Genomic DNA, 22,008 nt, shown 5'->3' on the forward strand with positions numbered 1-22,008 from the left:
TTTATTGTAGAAGACTTTTGCCGCCTTGGTTGAACTAATTCCTAAGTATTTTATTCGTTTTGATCCTGTTGTAAATGAAGCTGTTTTCATCATTTCCTTTTCAGATTGTTCATCGTCAGTATGTAGAAATGCATCTGGTTTTTTTGTATTGACTTTGTATCCTGCTACTTTGCTGAATTTGTTTATTAGTTTTAACAGGTATTTTTGTGCAGTCTTTAGGATTTTCTATATGTAAGATATCATCTACAAAGAAAGAATTACTACTTCTTTTCCAATTTGGATGTCTTTTATTTCTTCTTCTTGCCTAATTGCTCTGGCTAAAACATCTAGTATTACATTGAATAGAAGTGGTAAAAATGGGCATCCTTGGGGCTGGCCTGGTGGTATAGTGGTTAAGTTTGTGTGCTCCACTTCAACAGCCCAGGGTTCATGGTTTCAGATCCTCGGCACAGACCTACATACCACTCGTCGAGCCATGCTGTGGTGGCATCCCAATACCAAAAAATAGAGGAAGATTGGCACAGATGTTAGCTCAGGGAGAATCTTCCTCAAGGAAAAAGAGGAAGATTGGCAACAAATGTTAGCTCAGGGACAATCTTCCTCACCAAAAGAAAAAAAGCAGGGGAGGGGGAGCATCCTTGCCTTTTCCTGATCTTAGAGGGAAAGCTTTCCATCTTTCACCTCTGACTATGGTGTTTGCTATGGCTTTTTTCATATAGGGCTTTTATTATGTTGAAGTAGTTTCCTTCTATTCCTGGTTTGTTGAGTGTTTTTATCATGAAAGTGTGTTGGATGTTGTCAGATGCTTTTTCTGTATCAATTGAGGTGATGATGTGTTTTTTTCCTTCATTCTGTTAGAGTAATGTATTACATTGATTGGTTTTTGTATATCAGACCATCCTGCATTCCAGGAATAAGTCCTGCTTGCTTATGGGATATAATCCTTTTAATATGCAGCTGAATTGAGTTTCCTAGTATTTTGTTGAAGATTTTGCATCAGTTTTGATAAGGGATATTGATCTGTAGTTTTCTTAGTGTCTTTGTGTGGCTTTGGTATCAGGGTAATGCTGGCGTTATGCGAAGAGTTATGAAGTGTTCCAGGTACTCCCTCCACTTCAGTATTTTGAAAATAGTGAGAAGGGTTGGTGTCAGTTCTTCTTGAAGTGTTTGGTAAAATTCACCAGTGAAACCATCAGGTCCAGGGCTTTTCTTTGTTGTGAGATTTTTTTTATTACTGATTCAGTCTCCTTACTAGTTATAGGTCTGTTTGGATTTTCTATTTCTTGGTGAGTTTCATATTTCAAGGAATTTGTACGTTTCATTAAGGTCATCCAATTTGTTGGCATACAGTTGTTCATAGTACAGTCATGTATCACTGAACAGTGATGATATGTTCTGAGAAATGCATCATTGGGCACTTTCGTCCTGCAGACATCATAGAGTGTACTTAAACCTGGATAATTTAGCCTATCACACACCTACGCAAATGGTACTAATCTTATGGGACCACTGTTGTATATGCAGTCCATCATTCACCGAAACGTCATTATGCAGCACGTGACTGTACTTTCTTACCTTTTTTAATTCTGTTGATTTGGTAGTAGTGTCCTCATCTTCATTTCTGATTTTAGTAGAGTCTTCTCTCTTTTTTTCTTAGTCCATCTAGCTAAAGATTTTTCATTTTTTTTTTTTTATCTTTTCAAAGAACCAACTTTTGGTTTCATTGATATTTTTTTCTCTATTGTTTTTCTGTTCTCTATTTCAATTATCTCTGCTCTAGTATTTATTATGTTCTTTGTTCTGCTAGGTTTGAATTTAGTTTCTTCTTTTTCAAGTTCGTTATGTTGTAGAGTTAGGCTGTTGATCTGAGATCTTTCTTGTGTTTTAATGTAAGCATTTATAGCTATAAATTTCCCCCATAGCACCACTTTCACTGAGTCTCCTAAGTTTTGGTATGTTGTGTTTTCTTTTTTACTCATCTCTTAAGTATTTTCTCATTTTCTTTGTGATTTCTTCTTTGATGTGTTGGTTGTTTAAGGTCTTTTTTGATTTCTAAAAATTTGTGAATTTTCCAATTTTACTTTTTTTATTGATTTCTAACTCATCCTGTTGTGGTTGGAGAAGATACTTTGTATAGTATCTTTTAAAATCTATTGAGACTTAATATGTGGCCTGTCAAATGGTCTATCCTGGAAAGTGACCCACATGCACTTGAGAAGAATATGTATGTTGTTGTTATTGGGTAGGGTGTTTTGTGTATGTCATGTTAGATCTAGTTGATTTATTATTGTTTAAATCTTCTATTTCATTATTATCTTCTGTCTGGTTATAATGGTTACTGTCCATTATTGAGAGTGAAGTATTGAAGTCTCCAAATGTTGTAGAACTTTCTCTTTCTCCCTTTAATTCTGTCACTTTTGCTTAATGCATTTTGATGGTCTGTTATTAGGTAAGTAAATGTTTATAGTTGTTGTATCTTATTGCTGTATTGAAGCTTTTATTGACATAATGTTCATTTTTGCCTCTTGTAACCTATTTTGACTTAAAGTCCATATTTTCTGATAGGAGTATAGCCACCTGCTCTCTTATGGTTATTATTTGCATGGACTATCTTTTTCTATCCTTTTACTTTCCATCTTTTTGTGTCTTGGATCTAAAGTGAATTGCTATATGCTGGTAGACAGCATATAATTTGGTAATGGATTTATATAGAGAGTTTAATCCATTTACATGTAAAGTGATTTCTGATAAGGAGGGATTTCTGTCATTTTGCTATTCATCTTCTGTATGCCTTCTGGCTTCTTTGTCCCTCATTTCCTGCATTACTGTCTTCTTTTGTGTTTACTTGATTTTTTTGTAGTGAAATGTTAAATTTCTTTTTTCCTTTTGTATATATTCTATAGCTCTTTTCTTTGTGGTTACCATGGGGATTATATTTAACACCCTAAAGTTATAGCACTCTAATTTGAATTTATACCAGTTTAACTCCATAATGTACAAAAATGCTGCTCCTTTAACAGCTCTATTCTCACCCCTTTTGATTGTTGATGTCATAAAATTACATCTTTATACGTTGTATGCCCCAGAACGTACATTAATAATCTTGTAAGTGCTTTAGACTCTAAAATTATGTAGAAAACAAAATGTGGAGAATTACAAACCTAAGTTAAAATAATACTTTTATAATTGCCTATATGTTTGCTTTTGTTAATGTCTATATCTCTTCGTAAGGCTCTGAATTACTGTCTAGTGTCCTTCTCATTTCACTTTGCAGGACTCCCTTGATCGTATCTAGCAGGGCAGATCTAGTGGTCATGAACTTCCTCAGCTTTTGTTTATATAGAATTTCCTAGTATCTCTCCATCACTTTTGAAGAACCGTTTTCCTGGATATAGGATTCCTGGTTGACAGGTTGGGTTTTTTTTAGCACTTTAAATATATTGGCTAACTACCTCGTGGTCTCCAAAGTTTCTCTTGATAAATCTGCTGCTAATCTTGTTAAGGATCTCTTGATGTGACAAGTTGCTTCTCTCTTGCTGCTTTCAAGATTCTGTCTGTCTTTAGCTTTCAAAAGTTTGGTTTTAATGTGTCTCAGTGTGAGTCTCTTTGAATTTATCTTACTTGGGGTTCATTGAGCCTCTTGGATGTTCATATACATCTCTTTCATCAAATTTAGGAAGTTTTCAGCCATTATCTTTTCAAACATTCTCTCTTTCTCCTTCTGAGACTCCCGCAATCTGTACATTAGTCCACTTAATGGTGTCTCACAAGTCCTTTAGGCTCTACTCACTTTTATTCAATTGTTTTTCTTCCTGTTCCTAAGACTCAGTAATTTCGGTTGTGCTATCGTCAAATTCGATGATTCTTCACCCTGCTCAAATCTGCCTTTGAATCCCTCTAGTGAAGTTTTCAGTTATTGTACTTTTCAGCTCCAGAATTTCCTTTTGCATTCTTTTTAGGTTTTCTGCCTCTTTATTGATATTTCCACATCTCCTTTAGTCTTTGAGCATCTTTGAGACAGTCGTTTTAAAGTCTTTTCCTGGTAGATATACCATTAGTCATGGTCATGTCGTGAGTGTTTCTGTTTATTTATTTTTTTCCTTTGAATAGGCCATATTTTCCTTTTTCTTTATATGCATTGTGCTTTTTTTGGTTCTTATTGAAAACTGAACATTTGAATCTAGTAATGTGGTGACTCTGGAAATCAGACTCTCCCCCCTCCTCCAGGGTTTGCTTTTCTTTTTGGTTATTGTCTTGTGGTATTATTATTATTAATTATTATAGGCTGTCTCTGTGCCAAGGCGCAACCTGAGATGTAAACTTAAGCTCTTCTCAGTTCTTTTCGGAGCCTGCACTTTTTCCTGGGCATGTGTTGTCACTTTCTAATTTTCTCTTCATATGCAGTTGCTTTTGAATGCCCTAATCTTTAATGTCTGCCTCACAAAGGGGGAGAAAAGAGAAAAATGAAAGAGGAAGCAAAGGATAAGATCTTCATTAAAACCCCTGAAATAAGCAGGGTGGGCTGAGGTGGACATGCAACAACAGTGGCTGCCTGCTGTTTTGTCCACATCTCTGTAGTCAGAAGCAGCAGTCAGTGATCAGAGCACAAATTAAAGGTTTATTTTTAAAAGCAACAAGCAACATCTTCTCAGAGAAGGGACACAATAGAAAGAATAAACAAATGGGACTTCATCAGACTAAAGAGCTTCTTCAAGGCAAATGAAAACAGGATTGAAACAAAAAAACAACCCACTAACTGGGAAAAAATATTTCCAAGTCATACATCCAACAAAGGCTTAATATCCATAATATCTGAAGAACTCACAGAAGTCAACAACAAAAAATCAAACAACCTGATCAAAAAATGGGCAGGAGACATGAACAGACATTTCTCCAAAGAAGATATATGGATGGCCAGTAGGCACATGAAAAGATGCTCATCATCACTGATCATCAGGGAAATGCAAATCAAAACTACACTATTACATTACACCCGTTAGAATGACAAAAATATCTAAAACTAATAGTAACAAATGTTGGAGAGGTTGTGGAGACAAAGGAGCCCTCATACACTGCTGGTGGGAATGCAAACTGGTGCAGTCACTGTGGAAAACAGTATGGAGATTCCTCAAAAAATTAAAAATAGAACTACCATACAACCCAACTATCCCACTACTGGGTATCTATCCGAAGAGCTTGAAGTCAGCAATTCCAAAAGTCCCATGCACCCCAATGTTCATTGCAGCCTTATTTACAATAGCCAAGACGTGGAAGCAACCTGAGTACCCATCAACAGATTAATGGATAAAGAAGATGTGGTGTATATATACAATGGGATACTACTCAGCCGTAAAAAAGAACAAAATTGTCCCATTTGCAACAACGTGGATGGACCTTGAAGGAATTATGTTAAGTGAAATAGCCAGATAGAGAAGGACAATCTCTATATGACTCCACTCACATGAGGAATTTAAAAATGTAGACAAAAAGAACAGATTAGTGGCTACCAGGGAAGAGGTGGGGTGGGGGTGGGCACAAAGGGTGAAGGGGTGCACCTACAACACGACTGACAGACAGTAATGTACAACTGAAATTTCACAAGATTGTAACTTATCATTAACTCAATAAATAAATCTAAATAAATCTAAATAAATAAATCTAAAAATCATTAACTAAATAAATAAAGTTAAAAAAAAAAAAAGAAGCAACAGTTTTAAAAGCATCCCAATAAAAATACTGGAGTGAGTAGTTAGAAAATTATAAGAAATTGTTAATATTAAGTTAAATGTAAATGAGAGTGTAAAGCCTGGGTATCTTTTTAATGAAATCTTAAACCAGATTTCTACATATAATTTAAAAATGTAATTTACTACTTGAGTTTATTTTATTAGATCAGATTATTAATATTACTGAAAGTCTATGGAAATAAGAGAAGCGTAATGAAAACAAATATTTGAAATTGGAATTATACATTTTAAAGTTTATATTAGCCTCAGCATTTTGGTTTTTGGGGTTTTTTTGTTTGGTTTTTGGTTATTTGGAGAAGATGCTGATTCAACACAGGTAAAGGTGCAAATGACAGATTGTTTTAAATCTCAGTTTATAATATCGTTACTGGACTAAACTGATCAAGAAGCGTCAAGGAGTAGTTGTTGGTTATATCAGGAATGTAAGGTTGATTTGCCACCTGGAAATCAATGTGCTACGCCATAGCAATAAAGGACAGAACTTTATTCTACCGATTATCTCAATAGATGCAGGAAGTGTTTGACAAAATTCAACATCCCTTCATGATTGGAAAAAAACCCACTCAGTAAACTAGGCGTAAAAAAGAACTTCTTCAGCCTGATAATTGGCATCTACAGAATATCCAAAGCTGACATCATACTTAATGGTGAAAGACTGAATGCTTTCCCTCTAATAAGGAACAAGATAAGGATGTCCACTCTCTTCCCCTCTTAGTTATTATTGTATAACCAGGGCAATTAGGGAAGAGAATAAATAGCATCCAGATTGATCACAGAAAAAGTAAGACTGTTTGCAGATGACACGATCTTGTCTACAGAAAATCCTAAGGAAACCACAAAAAATTATTAGAATAAACAAGTTCGGCAAAGTTGCAGAATACAAGATCAATCTACATAATCAATTATATTTCTGTAGAGTAACAGTGGATGCTATAAAGATGAAGGTACAAAAACAATAGCATCAAAAAGAATAAAATATTTAGGAATAAATTCAACAGAAACGCAAAACTTATACTCTGAAAACTACAAGGCATTATTGCAAAAACACAGAAGACTTAAATAAGTTGGATGATATTCCACTGTCTGAGAAGATTTAATATTGTAAAGTAACAATAAGCTCCAGATTGACCTGCAGATTCAACATAGTCCCTATCAAAATCTCAGCTGGCTTTTTTGCGGAAATTGACTGGTCGATCCTAAAATTCACGTGGAAATTCAAGAGATGCAGAATAGCCAACAATCTTGAAAAAGAACAAATTGGAGCCCTCACACTTCCTGATTTCAAAACTTATTACTGAGCTACAGTAATTAAGACATTGTGGTGCTGGCATAAGGATGGATCTATAGGTCAATAAGACAAAATTGAGAATCCAGAAATAAACTCCCACGTTAACAGTTAGTTGGTTCTCACCAGGGGTACCAAGACAATTAAGTCTTTTCGACAAATGATGTTGGGACAACTGAATCCATATGCAAAAGAATGAAGTCAGACCCCAGCCACACACTACCTACAAATGTTAACCCAGAATGGATCAAAGATTTAAATATAAGAGCTAAAATTATAAACTCATAAGCAATTATAGGGGTAAATATTTTCGACCTTGAATTAGGCATTGATCTCTTAGATACGACACGAAAAGCACAAGTGATAAATAAAATCGATGTTAGATTAAATCAAAATTTAAAACTTTTGTGCATCAGACTGCAGACATCAAGAAAAGAAGACAGCCCACAAACTGGGAGAGAATATTTGTAAATCATGTATCTGACAAAACTTTTAACTCACTCATAAGACAAGCCAATTTAAAAATCGGTGAAGGATCTAAATAGACATTTCTCCAAAATGTATACAGATATCCAATAATCACATGAAAGATGTTTGATGTCATTAATTAGAGAAATGCAAATCACAAAACCACAATGAGATACCAATTCACACCCACTAGGATAGCTGTAATGAGAAGCCCAGGCAGTAACAAATGTTGTTGAGGATGTGGAGAAATGGGATCTTCATACATGTGGCTAGAAATGTAAAATTATAGAGCTGTGTTGGAAATAGTCTGGCAGTTTCTCCAATTATTAAAAATAGAATTACCATATGACCCAGTAATTCCAGTCATAGATAAATACCCAAAAGAATTGAAAACATGTCCACACAATAAATTTTACAATATTCATTGATTTTGTTTTAAAGGTAGCCCTCTGTCAGTTGTTTAATCAAAATGTCAAAACTAATCACATGTGTTTTACTTAAATGTTGAACCCAAACTTAAAGGTTGTAGTCTAGCTCTGTTTTAAAATACAGAAACATTGTGATCCTGCATTGCCAGGTGAGGCTTATTAAGTTAGATATAAAAGAAGATTCTGTATTTTTAAAAATTGTCATTTCTTGCTTAATCATAAGCACTTATAGTGGCATCTTCCATTTGAATGCTAGAGGGTCTTCAGAAGTCAAAAAGTTTTCTCAATCTCGTTGTTATAAATAACCATGGAAAGCCTAAATTTAAAGACTACACCTTAATAAAGATTGCATTTTGTGAAATATTTTTTCCATACTTTTGAAGGATGGAGACATGTTAAGTAGTACCTGTCAACTCACCGTATAGTGATTTTTGGCAGCAACTTTTATCTGAGGCACTATTTGTGGTTTCTCTTGCTATTGCTTTTGTATTATCACTACTTTTGCATCCTCACTGAAATATTAAAAATTATATTAAGTAGTCTTTCTCTTGTTAGGCCAGAAGAGCGAGTATAAAAACAAGGAGAATTTAAATATTTCCGACATCCGTAGTGTCATCTAGTTGAAATATAAAGATTTCATATAATGTTGGCCTTCTATTTCATCAAGTACAGTGATGCCCATTCTTGGATTCATTTCTCTTCTGTGTTAGTGAACAAATGGTACAGATAGTATTTTAGTGACACTAGTGTCCTAAGTGTCAGCAGCACATATTTTAACAGGAACTTTTCAGTATATCTTCCCTACTTGCATTGTTTCAAGATACTTTGATATCAACCTTGTTAGATGGTTGTTTCTTACAGTTTTAAATTTGGCTTGCAGAAGTTTTTTCTGTATAACCATAAACTGTTTATCTTTTCTTTTTAACTTGTTAAAAAATTTTATTGAGGTCATAAGTTAATAACATGAAATTTCAGTTGTACGTTATTATTTGTCAAGCACCGTATATATGTGCCCCTTTACCCTGTATGCCCACCCCCCAGCCCCCTTCCCCTCTGGTGACCACTACTCTGTTCTCTTTGTCCATGTTTATCTATCTTCAACATGTGAGTGAAATCACACTGTGTTTGTCTTTCTCTGTCTGGCTTATTTCACTTAACATAACACCCTCAAGGTCCATCCATGTTGTTGCAAATGGGATGCTTTTGTCTCTTTTTATGGCTGAGTAGTATTCCATTGTATGTATACCACACCTTCTTTATCCATTCATCAGTTGGTGGGCACTTGGGTTGCTTCCACGTCTTGGCTATTGTGAATAATGCTGCAATGAACATAGGTGTGCATAAGTCTCTTTGAATTGTTGATGTCAGGTTCTTTGGATAAATACCCAGTAGTGGGATAGCTGAGTCGTATGGTATTTCTATTTTTAATTTTTTGAGAACACTCCATACTGTTTTCCACAGTGACTGCACCAGTTTGCATTCCCACCAGCAGTGTATGAGGGTTCCCTTTTCTCCACATCCTCTCTGACATTTGTTATTTTTTTGTCTTGGTAATTATAGCCGTTCTAACAGGTGTAAGGTGGTATCTCCTTGTAGTTTTGGTTTATGTTTCCCTAATGATTAGTGACGTTGAACATCTTTTCATGTGCCTTTTGGCCATCTGTATATCTTTTTTGGAAAAATGTCTGTTCATATCCTCTGCCCATTTTTTGATTGGGTTTTTTGTTGTTCAGTTTATTAATCATATTTTTAAAGAAACCAAGAGCCTTAATTTTATGCGTTGTTTTTTGTTTTTGGGTCCCCGAAAGAATGAATGTAATTTGGCCAGGTTCCCCTCCCTCAAAAAATCTTAGCAAATTTTTGTTATTTTATAAATGTTGTATGGTACATTTTTATTGCCTTGAAAAGGTTAAGCCCCAATGACAAATAACCAATCACATTGTTTTCAAGTGGCTCTTTGTGTGAATTGATGTACATTTTCTTTCAACCCTTGTAGTGTTTTTTTATGGTTGACCCTACCTGAAGAGTGAATTGTGCTTACTAATGTTCATCACTACCATCTTTTTTTTTTCCTTATTGTAATTAGTGATCCATTTCTGGGTTGAAGGATAATAATTCACCTCATCAAATCACATGTAGCATTTCTAAAAACCTCAAACAGGAAGGACGCTTTAAATCTAAGTCATTAATTTAAAGCCAGGAAACAGCCCAAATTTGTAGAACTAAGTATAATAACTACATCATGACACAGGATCTATTCAGAGTTTGTTCATTATTGCCCAACAGACCATTTCTGTATGATGAGAGTAGATGCTTACTTATTTGTGCCATTTTGGGTAAGAATGTAGACACAATCCAGAAACCAAAAGCCAGTGCAGAGCTACTGTTTTCCTAGTGAGGATTGCATTCACCAAAGGTCAGTATACCCTTTGCCAAAGGGATGTGTACTTGTTAATGTTTTTTGCCAAGGGTGTATGCTCTCCTTTGGGGATTTATTTTAACCATTTTTGTATGGAAAGCTTGGCAAAAATGTATTGGATCTGTATTGTATTGTATCATAAAAGTGATTGTATTGCAAAATAGTCATATTGTGCTCTTACAGTATCATTTCTCAACCTAGGATTCTTAGGTGACCTTCAAGGGGTTCATACCAAATTCTGTGTATATAGTTACTGGAAAGAGGGTTTATAGATTTCTAAGATTGTCAAAGGAATATATGCCCCCTTAAGAATTATTAAGAAGGTAATTGTGCCCTTGCATAACTGATTTAAATGGTTGTGCTTGTATAGTTTCTGTTCATTTTTTTAATGATCATTTGGTCTTATACATAGTAAAATAGTACTTGATAAATAGTAGCTATAGAATGAAAGTTTTCTTTCACCTTCCAGACCAGTCTCCTATCCTCTGTTACTTCTCATAGCTTTCAGTTTACACTTCTCTCCTTCCTAAACTCTCTTGCATTTTAAATTTATCATTAAGAAGGCAAATTACATACAAACTATCAAACTTACATTGAGAAGCAAAGTTCTCTATGAGAATCCTCCTAAGAACTAATGAGCATAACTATATATGTTGTATTTTTCATTTCAGTTTGATTTAGGAGTTACTTTTGTTGAGCAAAATTTTATTTTTATTTAAAGAAAATTTTACTTTTGTTTGACTAGGTATAGTTGAGTTTTAGTTAATTTAGGTTTTACTTTCTGTGAAAAACTACTTTGAAAAATTAAAAAATGCTTTGCAAGTACTGTTTCTTGAGGGAAGCTCAGCTTGGGTTTTGTTGTTATCCCTTTAGGATACAGATGAGTTTATTTTACCAACTGGAGCTAATAAAACCCGAGGCAGATTTGAACTGGCCTTCTTTACCATTGGAGGATGTTGTATGACAGGTGGGTATAAGAGGTCTTTTTTAAATGTCTTCAATCCAGATAGTCAAAAGTGCTTTAAAATCAAAAGGGGTTAGAATATTGCTTTTGGGGTTGTTTTAAAACATCATTATATACATTTTTTAATCTTTTCCTATTAAATAAAAATGAAAAACAATCAGAAGTGCGGTTGTTTTTAATATAAACCTGTATTATTTGGATGACTTGTTACTGTCGTTTACTAGGGGCTGCATTTGGAGCAATGAACGGTCTCCGGCTTGGATTGAAGGAAACCCAGAACATGGCCTGGTCCAAACCAAGAAACGTGCAGTAAGTCTTATGCAATTATCCAATGTAGTGGTGTTTGAATATGAATCTCTACTTTGTTGGCTTGATGAGCACAATCTTGAGATTATAAATACTTAGAGTATTGATAATATGTTTTGGTCACTTTTTTTTTAATTCAAAATATAAGGAACCAAAGAATTAGGTTACTGTGAGTCTAAGCTTTCAAAAGGAGTGGTTTTCGAGTCAGTGTCCCTCAGCAGCTGGTGCTACCCCAACCTAACTTCTCAGCTGCACCTGTTCCATTCTATAGGCCTATATAACATGCTGTTCAAATTGTTAAATTACTAGTACATTATTTGGATTGTTCGAGGGACATGCAGAACCGTAGGACGTGTGTGGTAAGTGAAGAAATAAGAAGCATGTAAGAGTGATTACTAGGTCTGATGTCATTTGAATTGAACTGCTGACTTCACTTTCCATTTCTCATATGGAAAGCTGCAGAAAATTTAAATGAAAATCCTAGAATTTAGAGGTAGTTCCAAAAGAAATAAGACAGTCTTCGCTTAGGAAATTGAAGTTTGCAGAGAAGGGAAAGTACTATTTAGAAGGTCAGGAAGTGTATATAATGTATATCTTCACCCTGCTTAAGAAATAAACATGACCACTCCCTGTTGATACTCCCTAAATAATGTTATTTAATTTTGCATGTTTTTATACTTTATTAGAGTGGAATCACACAGTATGTATTCTTCGATGGCTCATGGTTTTGTTTCGGACACTTTAAACTCCATCTTGCTTAACCAGCAGATGGCAGCAGGTGTGCTAGAATTAGACCTTGGAAAAACCTGAAGGCCTGTCAAGTTTTCTTATTCCTGTTACTGTATGGGTTGCAGCTCTTGCTTTACTAGCCCAGATCCTTGCATATTTTTATATTCATATTCTTAATATTTGTTCCTTATCTAATAGGTTGTTTGTTTTTTACTTTTTGTATTATGGAGAATTTTGAACGTATACAAAAGTAAACAAAACAGTACAGTGATACACACATCCTTCAACAATCATCAACCAGGACCAAGACCAATTGTATCCCATCTCCTTCTCCCTTCCCATATTATTTTGAAACAAATCCCCAAGTCATAACATTAAATACCAATTTGAAAGTGGAAGGTCTCTTAGCAAAGACAACCTTTATGCCTTAAAACAATGATGGCTATTAATGTTTGGGGGAGAGGCAAATTGGTTTGCCTTGTTTAAATCATATTTTTAAAATCTTGTATACCATTTTTTAATATAGTCATTCTGATCTTCCTAAATAGGGAAACAGCATTTAAAAATGAAAAGAAGATAGGATTTGGGGACAGACAGATCTATGTAGTTTGAAAGTCTAGCTTCATTATGTACTGTTTTGTTTTCTTAGGTAAGCTTTCTGTGCTTTTTGCCTTTAAGAATTATTGAGAGATGATTAAAGTAAGAAGTAGATAAGGGCCCAATAAATGGAGGTATGTTGCCAAATTGCAGCCCAAAGAATTTTACCGGTTTGCAGTGCCGCCAGCAGTACAATAATGAAAATTAATAGTTTTAAAAGCTTGTTATAAATGAAAAGACAGTGTGGTGAACTTATAGTAAATATGCACCGTAATTAATCAGAAACAATATACTTCTCCATAATCATTGCTAATTTTTTTAAATAATCTTTTAGAGGTAATCCAGATTTTTGTTATTATTGGGCATTAATTTAAATGAGTTCTTAAATTAAATGAGCTCTTTTACTGTTCGTTGTTGTAATTCCACAATATCCAGCAGTAGTCAGCTGTCCGGACAGAATCATTCCTGTGATGGTGTTACACTGCTGGGAGAGGAATGTCCTGTCTTCTTCCTCCAGTTGCCTCTGCCACTGTTCTGGTGGCATCTGGCACTGGTGCAAGGCAGAACTGTGCTTCCTTGAGAGTGTGCTAAGCATTCACTTTGGCTGCTTAGTTCTAGTCTGGAAGCAGACACAGTGTGCTTTCTCCGTGTATTCTGGTTAGATAGCTTTTTCCTTCTCCTTGAGTAATCATCTTTAGTTCTGCTTTATACTCTATAATAGTCCATGCTTTGATTCTCTCTAATATTCAAAGTATATACTTCTCCCAGAAAAACTTAATGGAAAGCTACTTTGTTCATTATAATGGCTTTTATTTTCATGATCAGTTTCTGTAAACTTCTCTGTAAAATATATTCCAGACTGTCATTCAAAGCCTATATATATTTAATAATAATTTCCCCTACTCATTGCCCAAAAGTGTTGGAGGTTTTAACGTAACCTTCATTTATATTTATATAAAGTGAAACCATCCTTATTGAATTCTGAGGTATTAAGTTTTAAAATTAAGAAAACTTTGGGTATTGGGTTTATATGTTTTAAATAGCTAAAATTATGGTTTTTCAAATTACTAGTGAGCTAGTGATTCTAAATGCTGATTCTTTCTCTTTTCTCTTTCTGCCCTGCTAGGATTTTGAATATGGTAACTAGGCAAGGAGCGCTTTGGGCTAATACTCTAGGTTCTCTGGGTAAGTAGAGATCTCATTTGATAATAAATCATTAAATGCAAAGAAAGTAAGTACACATATGATGAACAATTTGATAGACCAAAATTCTGGTCCTTGGATATTAAAAATTATGTTTAAATCCACTCTAGTGAGTAGTGTAAATAGTACTTAGGAAAAGACCGTGAACTACATAATAAAATAATTCCCAATGCTGATACCCTTGTGAATACCATTTCTGAATGTTTTAAATCTTTGTAAACATTGCATCCTCTCCTGTCCGAGCGAGACACCAAATAAAATCATGTCTTAACTAAATGAAGTCCAGGTAATTTAGGTCCAAGGCAAATGGCTTTGTATGTTAGGAGAGGTTCAAGGTCCTGTACTTAGACATGATATTAATTCGGCCCTCTTGCTATCTTTTCCTAATAGCCCTTTCAGCATTCTGTCTACTTAAGCAGATTTCCCTGACTTAATTGCCAGAGTTGCAATAGGGCCTTTGTAGATAATGAAAATATTTGCAGAAACAAGGAGTAATTTAATAGTACTTAGTCAAGACCAAATGATTTCATACTATATTGTTCACGAATGATTGACTCTCTTGATTACTCATGACTTATAATAAGCCTACTTGTGGCACTTATGCCCTAACATCCAAGGTTTTCTTGGTGACTTAGTTGAAAGTCTGAAAACCTTTTAATTGTGGCAGATTAAGTAAGGGAAAATGTAGGCATCTCGTTGAAAAGATAGGAAAACCTCTGTTATGACAGACTAAGATCCTGGCGTTGTCCCAGGATGTGGGAGCAGTACGTTTTCACACTGTAAAGTCAGATTCACATTTTGGATCCTAATAAATGGCTGGTTCTGTATGCTGCTCCTGTCCTCATTGCCCCCACCCCCACACACACCCTCCTCTTTTGTTCTTATTTGATTGTTTATATACCTAGAGTGATCAGGCATCCTGGTCTGCCCGGGACTGTCTTAGTTTTAGCCCTGCAAGTCTCATGTTCCAGGAAACCCTCAGTCCTGGGCAAACTGGGATGGCCAATCACCCTGTATGTTCCTGTTGTAATATGATCAATCACAGTGTTCTGCTCAAGTTCAGTTTCAGTTAAATAAGTTGAAAAGGGAAGAGCCTTTATAGAAGTATAAAAACATTACAACAGAGGAGTGGTAAGGCCGAGCTTGATGTAAAGTTGACAGGGTCAGATGTGGCTATAATTTTAAGAGGGTAAGGGAAAGGATTAATGCGTTCACAGCTAATGGGAATCCTTACAGGCATAGAAGGAGGATGGTTTGGGGGAAGGGTCTTGTCATGACTAAATAGTGCTAGAGCTACAGTTTTTACACGTGCAGGAACCAAACCTCACTTTTTTTTTTAAGTTACATTTTTTATAATAGAAATACATGTGTTTTTGTTTCTAAATCCAAAGTATGGCTATGATAAACAAAATATGTGAAAATTAAAGATACTTTTTCTGGGACTCCCCAGTGGTGCTTTTCATAAATGGCTACTATTAGTGTTTCTTCTGAATCCTTCCCAACATATTCTTTGCATAGCCAGAGTAATACACACATGTGCCTACTTTACTTGTAAGTGAATATAGCTCTTCCTGCTTTTTAAGTGAGTGTATAGTATTTCATTATATGCAAAGTCCCTTTTTGGATCAGCTCCCTCTTGGTGAGCATTTTGTTTGTTGCCAGGCTTTTGCTGTTACAAACAATGTTCTAGTGATCATTCTTTGTATATCTTTGAATACTTTTAGAATGATGTCTGTGGGATAACATTTATCTAAATATAATTACCATACTGACATTCAGCCACTTATTTATTTCTGATCAGTTCCATTTCCCCTGTAGCTTTGCTTTATAGTGCATTTGGTGTCATCATTGAGAAAACACGAGGTGCAGAAGATGACCTCAACACAATAGCAGCCGGAACTATGACAGGCATGTTGTATAAATGTACAGGTGAGTACTGTTGAATGGAGAGCTCTCTCAATACACTTGACATATGCTTTTTATTCATAGTTTTCAAAGAAAACGTTAATGCATTTTTGCAGTGTAATCTAGGGTTCTCTGAAATGTCATGGTTATTTGGGGATTGTTTTTTTTTTTTTTAAAGATTTTATTTTATTTCCTTTTTCTCCCCAAAGCCCCCCCGTACATGGTTGTATATTCTTCGTTGTGGGTCCTTCTAGTTGTGGCATGTGGGACGCTGCCTCAGCGTGGTATGACGAGCAGTGCCATGTCCGCGCCCAGGATTCAAACCAACAAAACACTGGGCCGCCTGCAGCGGAGCGCGCGAACTTAACCACTCGGCCACGGGGCCAGCCCCTGGGGATTTTTTTTTATTTTGTTTTTTAATTTTGGTAAAATACACTTAAAAGTGTACAGTTCAGTAAAGTTAAGTACATTTACATTGTGGTGCAACCAGTCCTCAGAACTTTTCTTCATCTTGCAAAACTGAAAATATACCCATTAAACAGCAACTCCTATTTTCCCCCTTCCTTCAGCCACTGGCAACCAGCATTCCACTTTCTATCTTTATGAATTTGACTACTTTACGTACCATGTATAAGAGGAATCACACAGTATTTTTTTTTATGACTGGCTTATTTCATTTAGCATAATGTCGTCAAGGTTCATCGATGTTGTAGCATGTATCAGAATTTCCTTCCTCCTTAAGGCTGAATAATATTCCGTTGCACATATATACCACATTTTGTTTATCCATTCATCTATCAATGGACACTTGAGTTGCTTCACCTTTAGCTACTGTGAATAATGCTGTTACCTAACATGGGTGAACTTAAATACCGTTGAATTTTGAAAAAAATAATCAAAACTCTGTCCTTTCCAAGGGAAAGGGCAGAGGAAAAGGGACACACAATCCTGAAAACTGAGAAAGTTCCTTCAAATCAAGAGGGAAGGCAGGTCTTCACTTAGCACAGGTAAAACAAGTGTTGCTATTCTACTTACTTCTCAGAGAAAAGAGCAAGATCTGCCTACTTTTGGAGAGAGCTGCTATCTGATCTCTTTTCACCCTTGTGGCCAGAAGCACAGCACAGCCTCTGCTGAGCGTCTCAGGGTGCTGAAATCAAAGTATTGGCTGGGGTTGTGGTTCTTAACTGGGAGTCCAGGTCCTCTGCAAAGATAACTGATCATTTTCAGAATTCATTCCTTCTCTTGCTTTCCGTATGGACCTCTCCATCTTCAAGCCAGCAACAGCACATCAAACTCTTCTCATGCTTTGAATCTCTCTGACTTGTTCTTCTGCCTTTCCCTTTTGCTTTTAAAGCTTCATGTGAGTACATTGAACCAACCTAGTAATTCAGGATAATCTCCCCATCTTAAACTCAATATATTAGTAACCTTAATTCTCCCATAAAGTCCCTTTTGCCATGTAGACTAATGTATTCATGGGTGTAAGAGCAGGGAGCAAAAATCATGGAAGCCAAATTTCTGCTTACCGCAGTTAGATGATAACACTCCCATTTTATAAATAAGAGAGTTGAAATTTAGGAGGGATAAAGAGCTTGCCGTAAGTCACACAGATAGTAAATGGCAAAGCCAGAATGAAAGGCCAAGTGTATGTGAGTTCAGGCTCTGTGTTTCCCTTGACCCTGAAATTCCTCTGTTCCTGCCCACCGTTCATCTTAGACAAGTGATGCAGTTTATTTCTAATCAAACACAGCTGTGGAGGACATTTTTCTGTTTAACAGAGAAGAGAAAGACATGCTCATTGTACTTCACAAGCCCTCTGTTTCTTTCATCTTGATTTTTCTGTTTTAACCCTCACCTCACAAATGTTCCCCCCTCCTCAAAAATGAGAAATGGTTAGGGAGAGAATAATAAAGGGCATATAAAAAAAACAAACAAGGAAATACAAGAGGCAGAGGTACAACAGAAAAGAGAAAAAAGGGAAAAGAAAAAGTCAAGGCGAGGAGTTTTGGAAGATGGCAGGCTAGGAGGATCCTTAACTCACCTCTTCTATGGACACAACAAACCTACTGCCCGTGGAACAATTTCCTCTGAGAGAGATCTGGAAACTGGATAAAAAGAACCTCCACAACAAGGGACATCACAGACAGGGGTGAAAGAGGCAGAGATACAGCCCCACTGAGGAAAAAACCACATCCTAGCGGCAGTGCTTCACAGCCAGGAGCGATCTCAAAAGTACAGAGCTTGTCCTGGAGGAGTTGGGGATTTGAACTCCACATTAGGCAACCCAGCTCTTAGATCCAGCACGAGAGAGATGAGATCCCATAATAGTGGCTTTGCTGGCTTTGAAAACCAGTAGAGAATACACTCAGGAAAACTGTAGACCATCAGGGAAAGAAAAACCTGCTGTTAAAGGGACCGTGCATAGACTTAATCCAGAAACCAGCACAGAAACACCATATAGAAAAACGTATAGTCTTTTGGTAAAACAGACTTACTCAGCTCAGAGTGCATCCCAGAGAGGCAGGAGGTGGCTGGGCCCAACCCCAGGGACTGAGACGCTGACAGCAGCCATTATTGTCACCTGGTTCAGTCGAGTTAACATGGACCCTGGGAGTCGCCATTGGAATCCTTTTTCTAGTCTGTTAGTACGTGAGTCTGCCCTGCCCACTAGAGTACCCAAGGCAGTCAAACACAGCCAGGCAGCAGGCAGACCGCTCCAGGGACCAGCCCTGCCCACCAGTGAGCCCATGCGGACTTGTGAGCCCACAGGGGACTTGTCTTGCTAGCCATCACAAATGGCCACACAGAGGCTCTGCCCCACCTACCAACACCTGACAGGGTTGTGCACTCCTGTGGCTAGGGCCTGCCCCGCCCATCAGCGCTCCTGAGGGAGCTGTGCACTGCGGGGCAGCGAAGCTAGTTCTTACCAGAGGCCTGCCCTGCCCAAAAGCAAACTGACAACAGCCATGCGTCATGCAGCTAGCCTCACCTGAAGCCTGCACCACATACCAGAGCAGAGACAGCCGAGTGCTGCAGGAGCTCACCAGGGGCCCGTAGCAATCGTGTGCCCCCTGTCCTAGCATCCAGCCCTGCTGGGAGCCTGACTCACTTGTCAGCAAAACCACGGGAGATGTGTGCCTCCAGACCTGAAGCAGCTGTGCCGGGGGCTTGCCCCACCCAGTAAAGTGCCCATAGGAGATACGTGCAGCCAAGCTTCACAACCAGCTGACCCGGGGGCCATCCTAGCCTACCTGTATGCCTACAGCAAGAACAACCCCACCACAAAAGGACACACACAGCCCACACAGAACACTCCTGGAGCATTTGGCATGGGTGTGAAGAGGGGAGCACACTGCTAGGCCCCATAAAGCGTCTCTTACATAAGGCCACATTTCCAAGATTGGGAGACATAGCTCATCTACCTAATACATAAAAATAAGCACAGAGAAGTAGGCAAAATGAGACAAAGGAATATGTTCCAAATACAGAAACTGGACACAAATCCTCAGAAGAAAGAAGTAAATGAAACAGATGAACAATCTACCTGATAAAGAGTACAAACTAATAGTCAGAAACATGCTCCCTGATCTGGGGAGGAGAATAGATGAACACAGTGAGAACTTCAGCGAAGAATAGAAAATATAAAAAGGAACCAATCAGAGCTAAAGAATACAATAATTGAAATGAAAAATTCATTAGAGGGAATCAACAGCAGAGTAGATAACACAGAAGAATGGATCAGTGATCTGGACAAAACATTAGAGGAAATCATCCAAGCTGAACAGAAGAAAAATTTAAAAGAATGAGAGCAGTCTAAGGGACCTCTGGGACAACATCAAGCATACTAACATTGCATTATAGGTGTCCCAGAAGGAGCAGAGAGAGACAAAGGGGCAGAAAACTTTCTTGAAGAAATAATAGCTGTAAACTTCTCTAACCAGGAAGGAAACAGACATCCAAGTACAGGAATCACAGAGTACCAAACAAGATGAAAGCAACAAGGCCCACACCAGGACACATTATAACTAAAATTATAGAATTAAAGGGAGAATCCTAAAAGCTACAAGAGAAAACCAAGTTAACATACAAAGGAAACCTATAAGGCTATCAGCTGGTTTTTCAGCAGAAACCCTACCACCTAGACAGGAGTAGCACAATATACTCAAAGTTATGAAAGGAAAAAGCACACGACCAAGAATACTCTATCCGCAAGGTTACCATTTAGAATGGAAGGACAGAGTTTTCCAGACAAGCAAAAACTAAAGGAGTTTATCACCATTAAACTGGCCTTGAAAGAAATGTTACAGGCACTTATTTAAATGGAAAAGAAAAGCCACAAACAGGAATAAGAAAATTATCAAAAAAAAAATATCACTGGTAAGGCGAATACCACCTCTGAAACCAGTATTAAGGCCAAAACTCAAAGTACTAAAATTCTATCAATAAGAGGTTAAGGGATACACAAAAATAAAAGAGGTAAAATACGATATCAAAAACATAAAGCATTATAGTGGGAGAGTAAAAGTGTAAGTCTTTTAGTAAAAGGTCAGACTTAAGAGACCAGCGACTTAATATAGATTGCTATTTGTAGGTTATGATGTGTGATAATAAGGGCAACATTTCTTTATTGATCTTCTGTCTGGATGATATATTCATTGACGTAAGTGGAGTGTTAAAGTCCCCTATTATTACTTTGTTACTGACAATTTCTCTATTTGTCTGTTAATATCTGCTTTATGTATGTAGGTGCTCCTCTGTTGGCTGCATAGATATTTCCAAGTGTTATATGCTCTTATTGGATTGTTTCCTTTATCATTATGTAGTGTGCATTAGACCAGATGGACCTAACAGATATACACAGTTTTCCATCCAAACACTACAGAATACACATTCTTTTAAATACACACGCAACATTCTCCAGGATAACTCAACATGTTAGGCCACAACATAAGTCTCAATAAATCTAAGAAGACTGAAATAATATCAAGCATCTTTTCTGACCACAGCAATATGAAAATGTAAATCAACTACAAGAAGAAAACTAGAAAAGCCATAGATACATGGAGATTAAAACATGGCCTGGTGGCACAGCAGTCAAGTTCACATGTTCTGCTACAGCGGCCTGGGGTTGCCCGGTTTGGATCCCAGGTGCGGACTTACACACCGCTTGTCAAGCCATGCTGTGGCAGGCGTCCCACATAAAATAAAGGAAGATAGGCACAGATGTTAGCTCAGGGCCAGTCTTCCTCAGCAAAAAAAGGAGGATTGGCAGCAGATGTTAGCTCAGGGCTAATATTCCTCAAAAAAAAAACCTAAAAATACTTAGATGTTGAAAATCTTTAGGGTCAGACAAAAGAATTTCAAACTTTAATTGGCAGCACAAGGGTGGCATTCAACCAGCAAGAGTTTAGTTGGCCCAAACTATGTTTATAAAAGATCAAATTAATATTTTAAAACCTTAAGATTTCACACAAAAACCTGGAATTCCAGCTTCTTTTGAGTAAATAGAAGACACCAAGCCCACATTATTCATGGTGGCACATGGCTGGAGCCGAGTGGAGCTGCTTCTGCCCCACTGGATGGGCACTGGGGCTCCAGCTCAGTTCCCACCGCTTGCTGTTTTCTTCCTCAAGGTAAGCCCCTGGGGCATTTGCTGTGGTAAGCTCAGCCCTAAATATAAGAATGTACCGAGTTATCTAATTTAAGACGTACTGTATGTTTTTAAAAGATAGGAAAAAGGCAGAATACTTACTATTATCGAAAAAATGGGAGCCTAGCTACTTGTGTTAAGGACTTCCTTGTAGTAGTAGCATTTCTAACGCAGCTTATAAATTATGGAAGAGGAAGCTCTTGGCTCAGAAGAAAAGCAGAAAAGAATGTCCATTAACTCTGTCAGGTGACAAGTGGATTTCAGTTTCCATTGCATTTGCGAACATAGAGGAGGTAAATAATCTGCA

General features: G+C 37.0%; 1 protein-coding gene and 1 non-coding gene across 2 annotated transcripts in view; both read left to right on the forward strand.

The window, feature by feature from the left end:
- LOC124234957 (mitochondrial import inner membrane translocase subunit Tim23) overlaps positions 1-22,008 on the forward strand; it is a 34,726-nt gene that overhangs the window by 4,543 nt on the left and 8,175 nt on the right. Inside the window, exons 3-6 of the mRNA XM_046652663.1 lie at positions 11,221-11,314; positions 11,536-11,620; positions 14,070-14,128; positions 15,965-16,075. Of these exons, the coding sequence (XP_046508619.1) occupies positions 11,221-11,314; positions 11,536-11,620; positions 14,070-14,128; positions 15,965-16,075 (349 nt within the window). The remainder of the gene's footprint in view (positions 1-11,220; positions 11,315-11,535; positions 11,621-14,069; positions 14,129-15,964; positions 16,076-22,008) is intronic.
- LOC124236590 (small nucleolar RNA SNORA74) lies at positions 13,374-13,577 on the forward strand. Its single transcript, XR_006887813.1, has one exon. It is a non-coding gene; the product is annotated as a small nucleolar RNA SNORA74 (small nucleolar RNA).

This window comes from Equus quagga, chromosome 2, assembly GCF_021613505.1.
Source record: "Equus quagga isolate Etosha38 chromosome 2, UCLA_HA_Equagga_1.0, whole genome shotgun sequence".
Classification (NCBI taxonomy): Eukaryota; Metazoa; Chordata; class Mammalia; order Perissodactyla; family Equidae; genus Equus; species Equus quagga.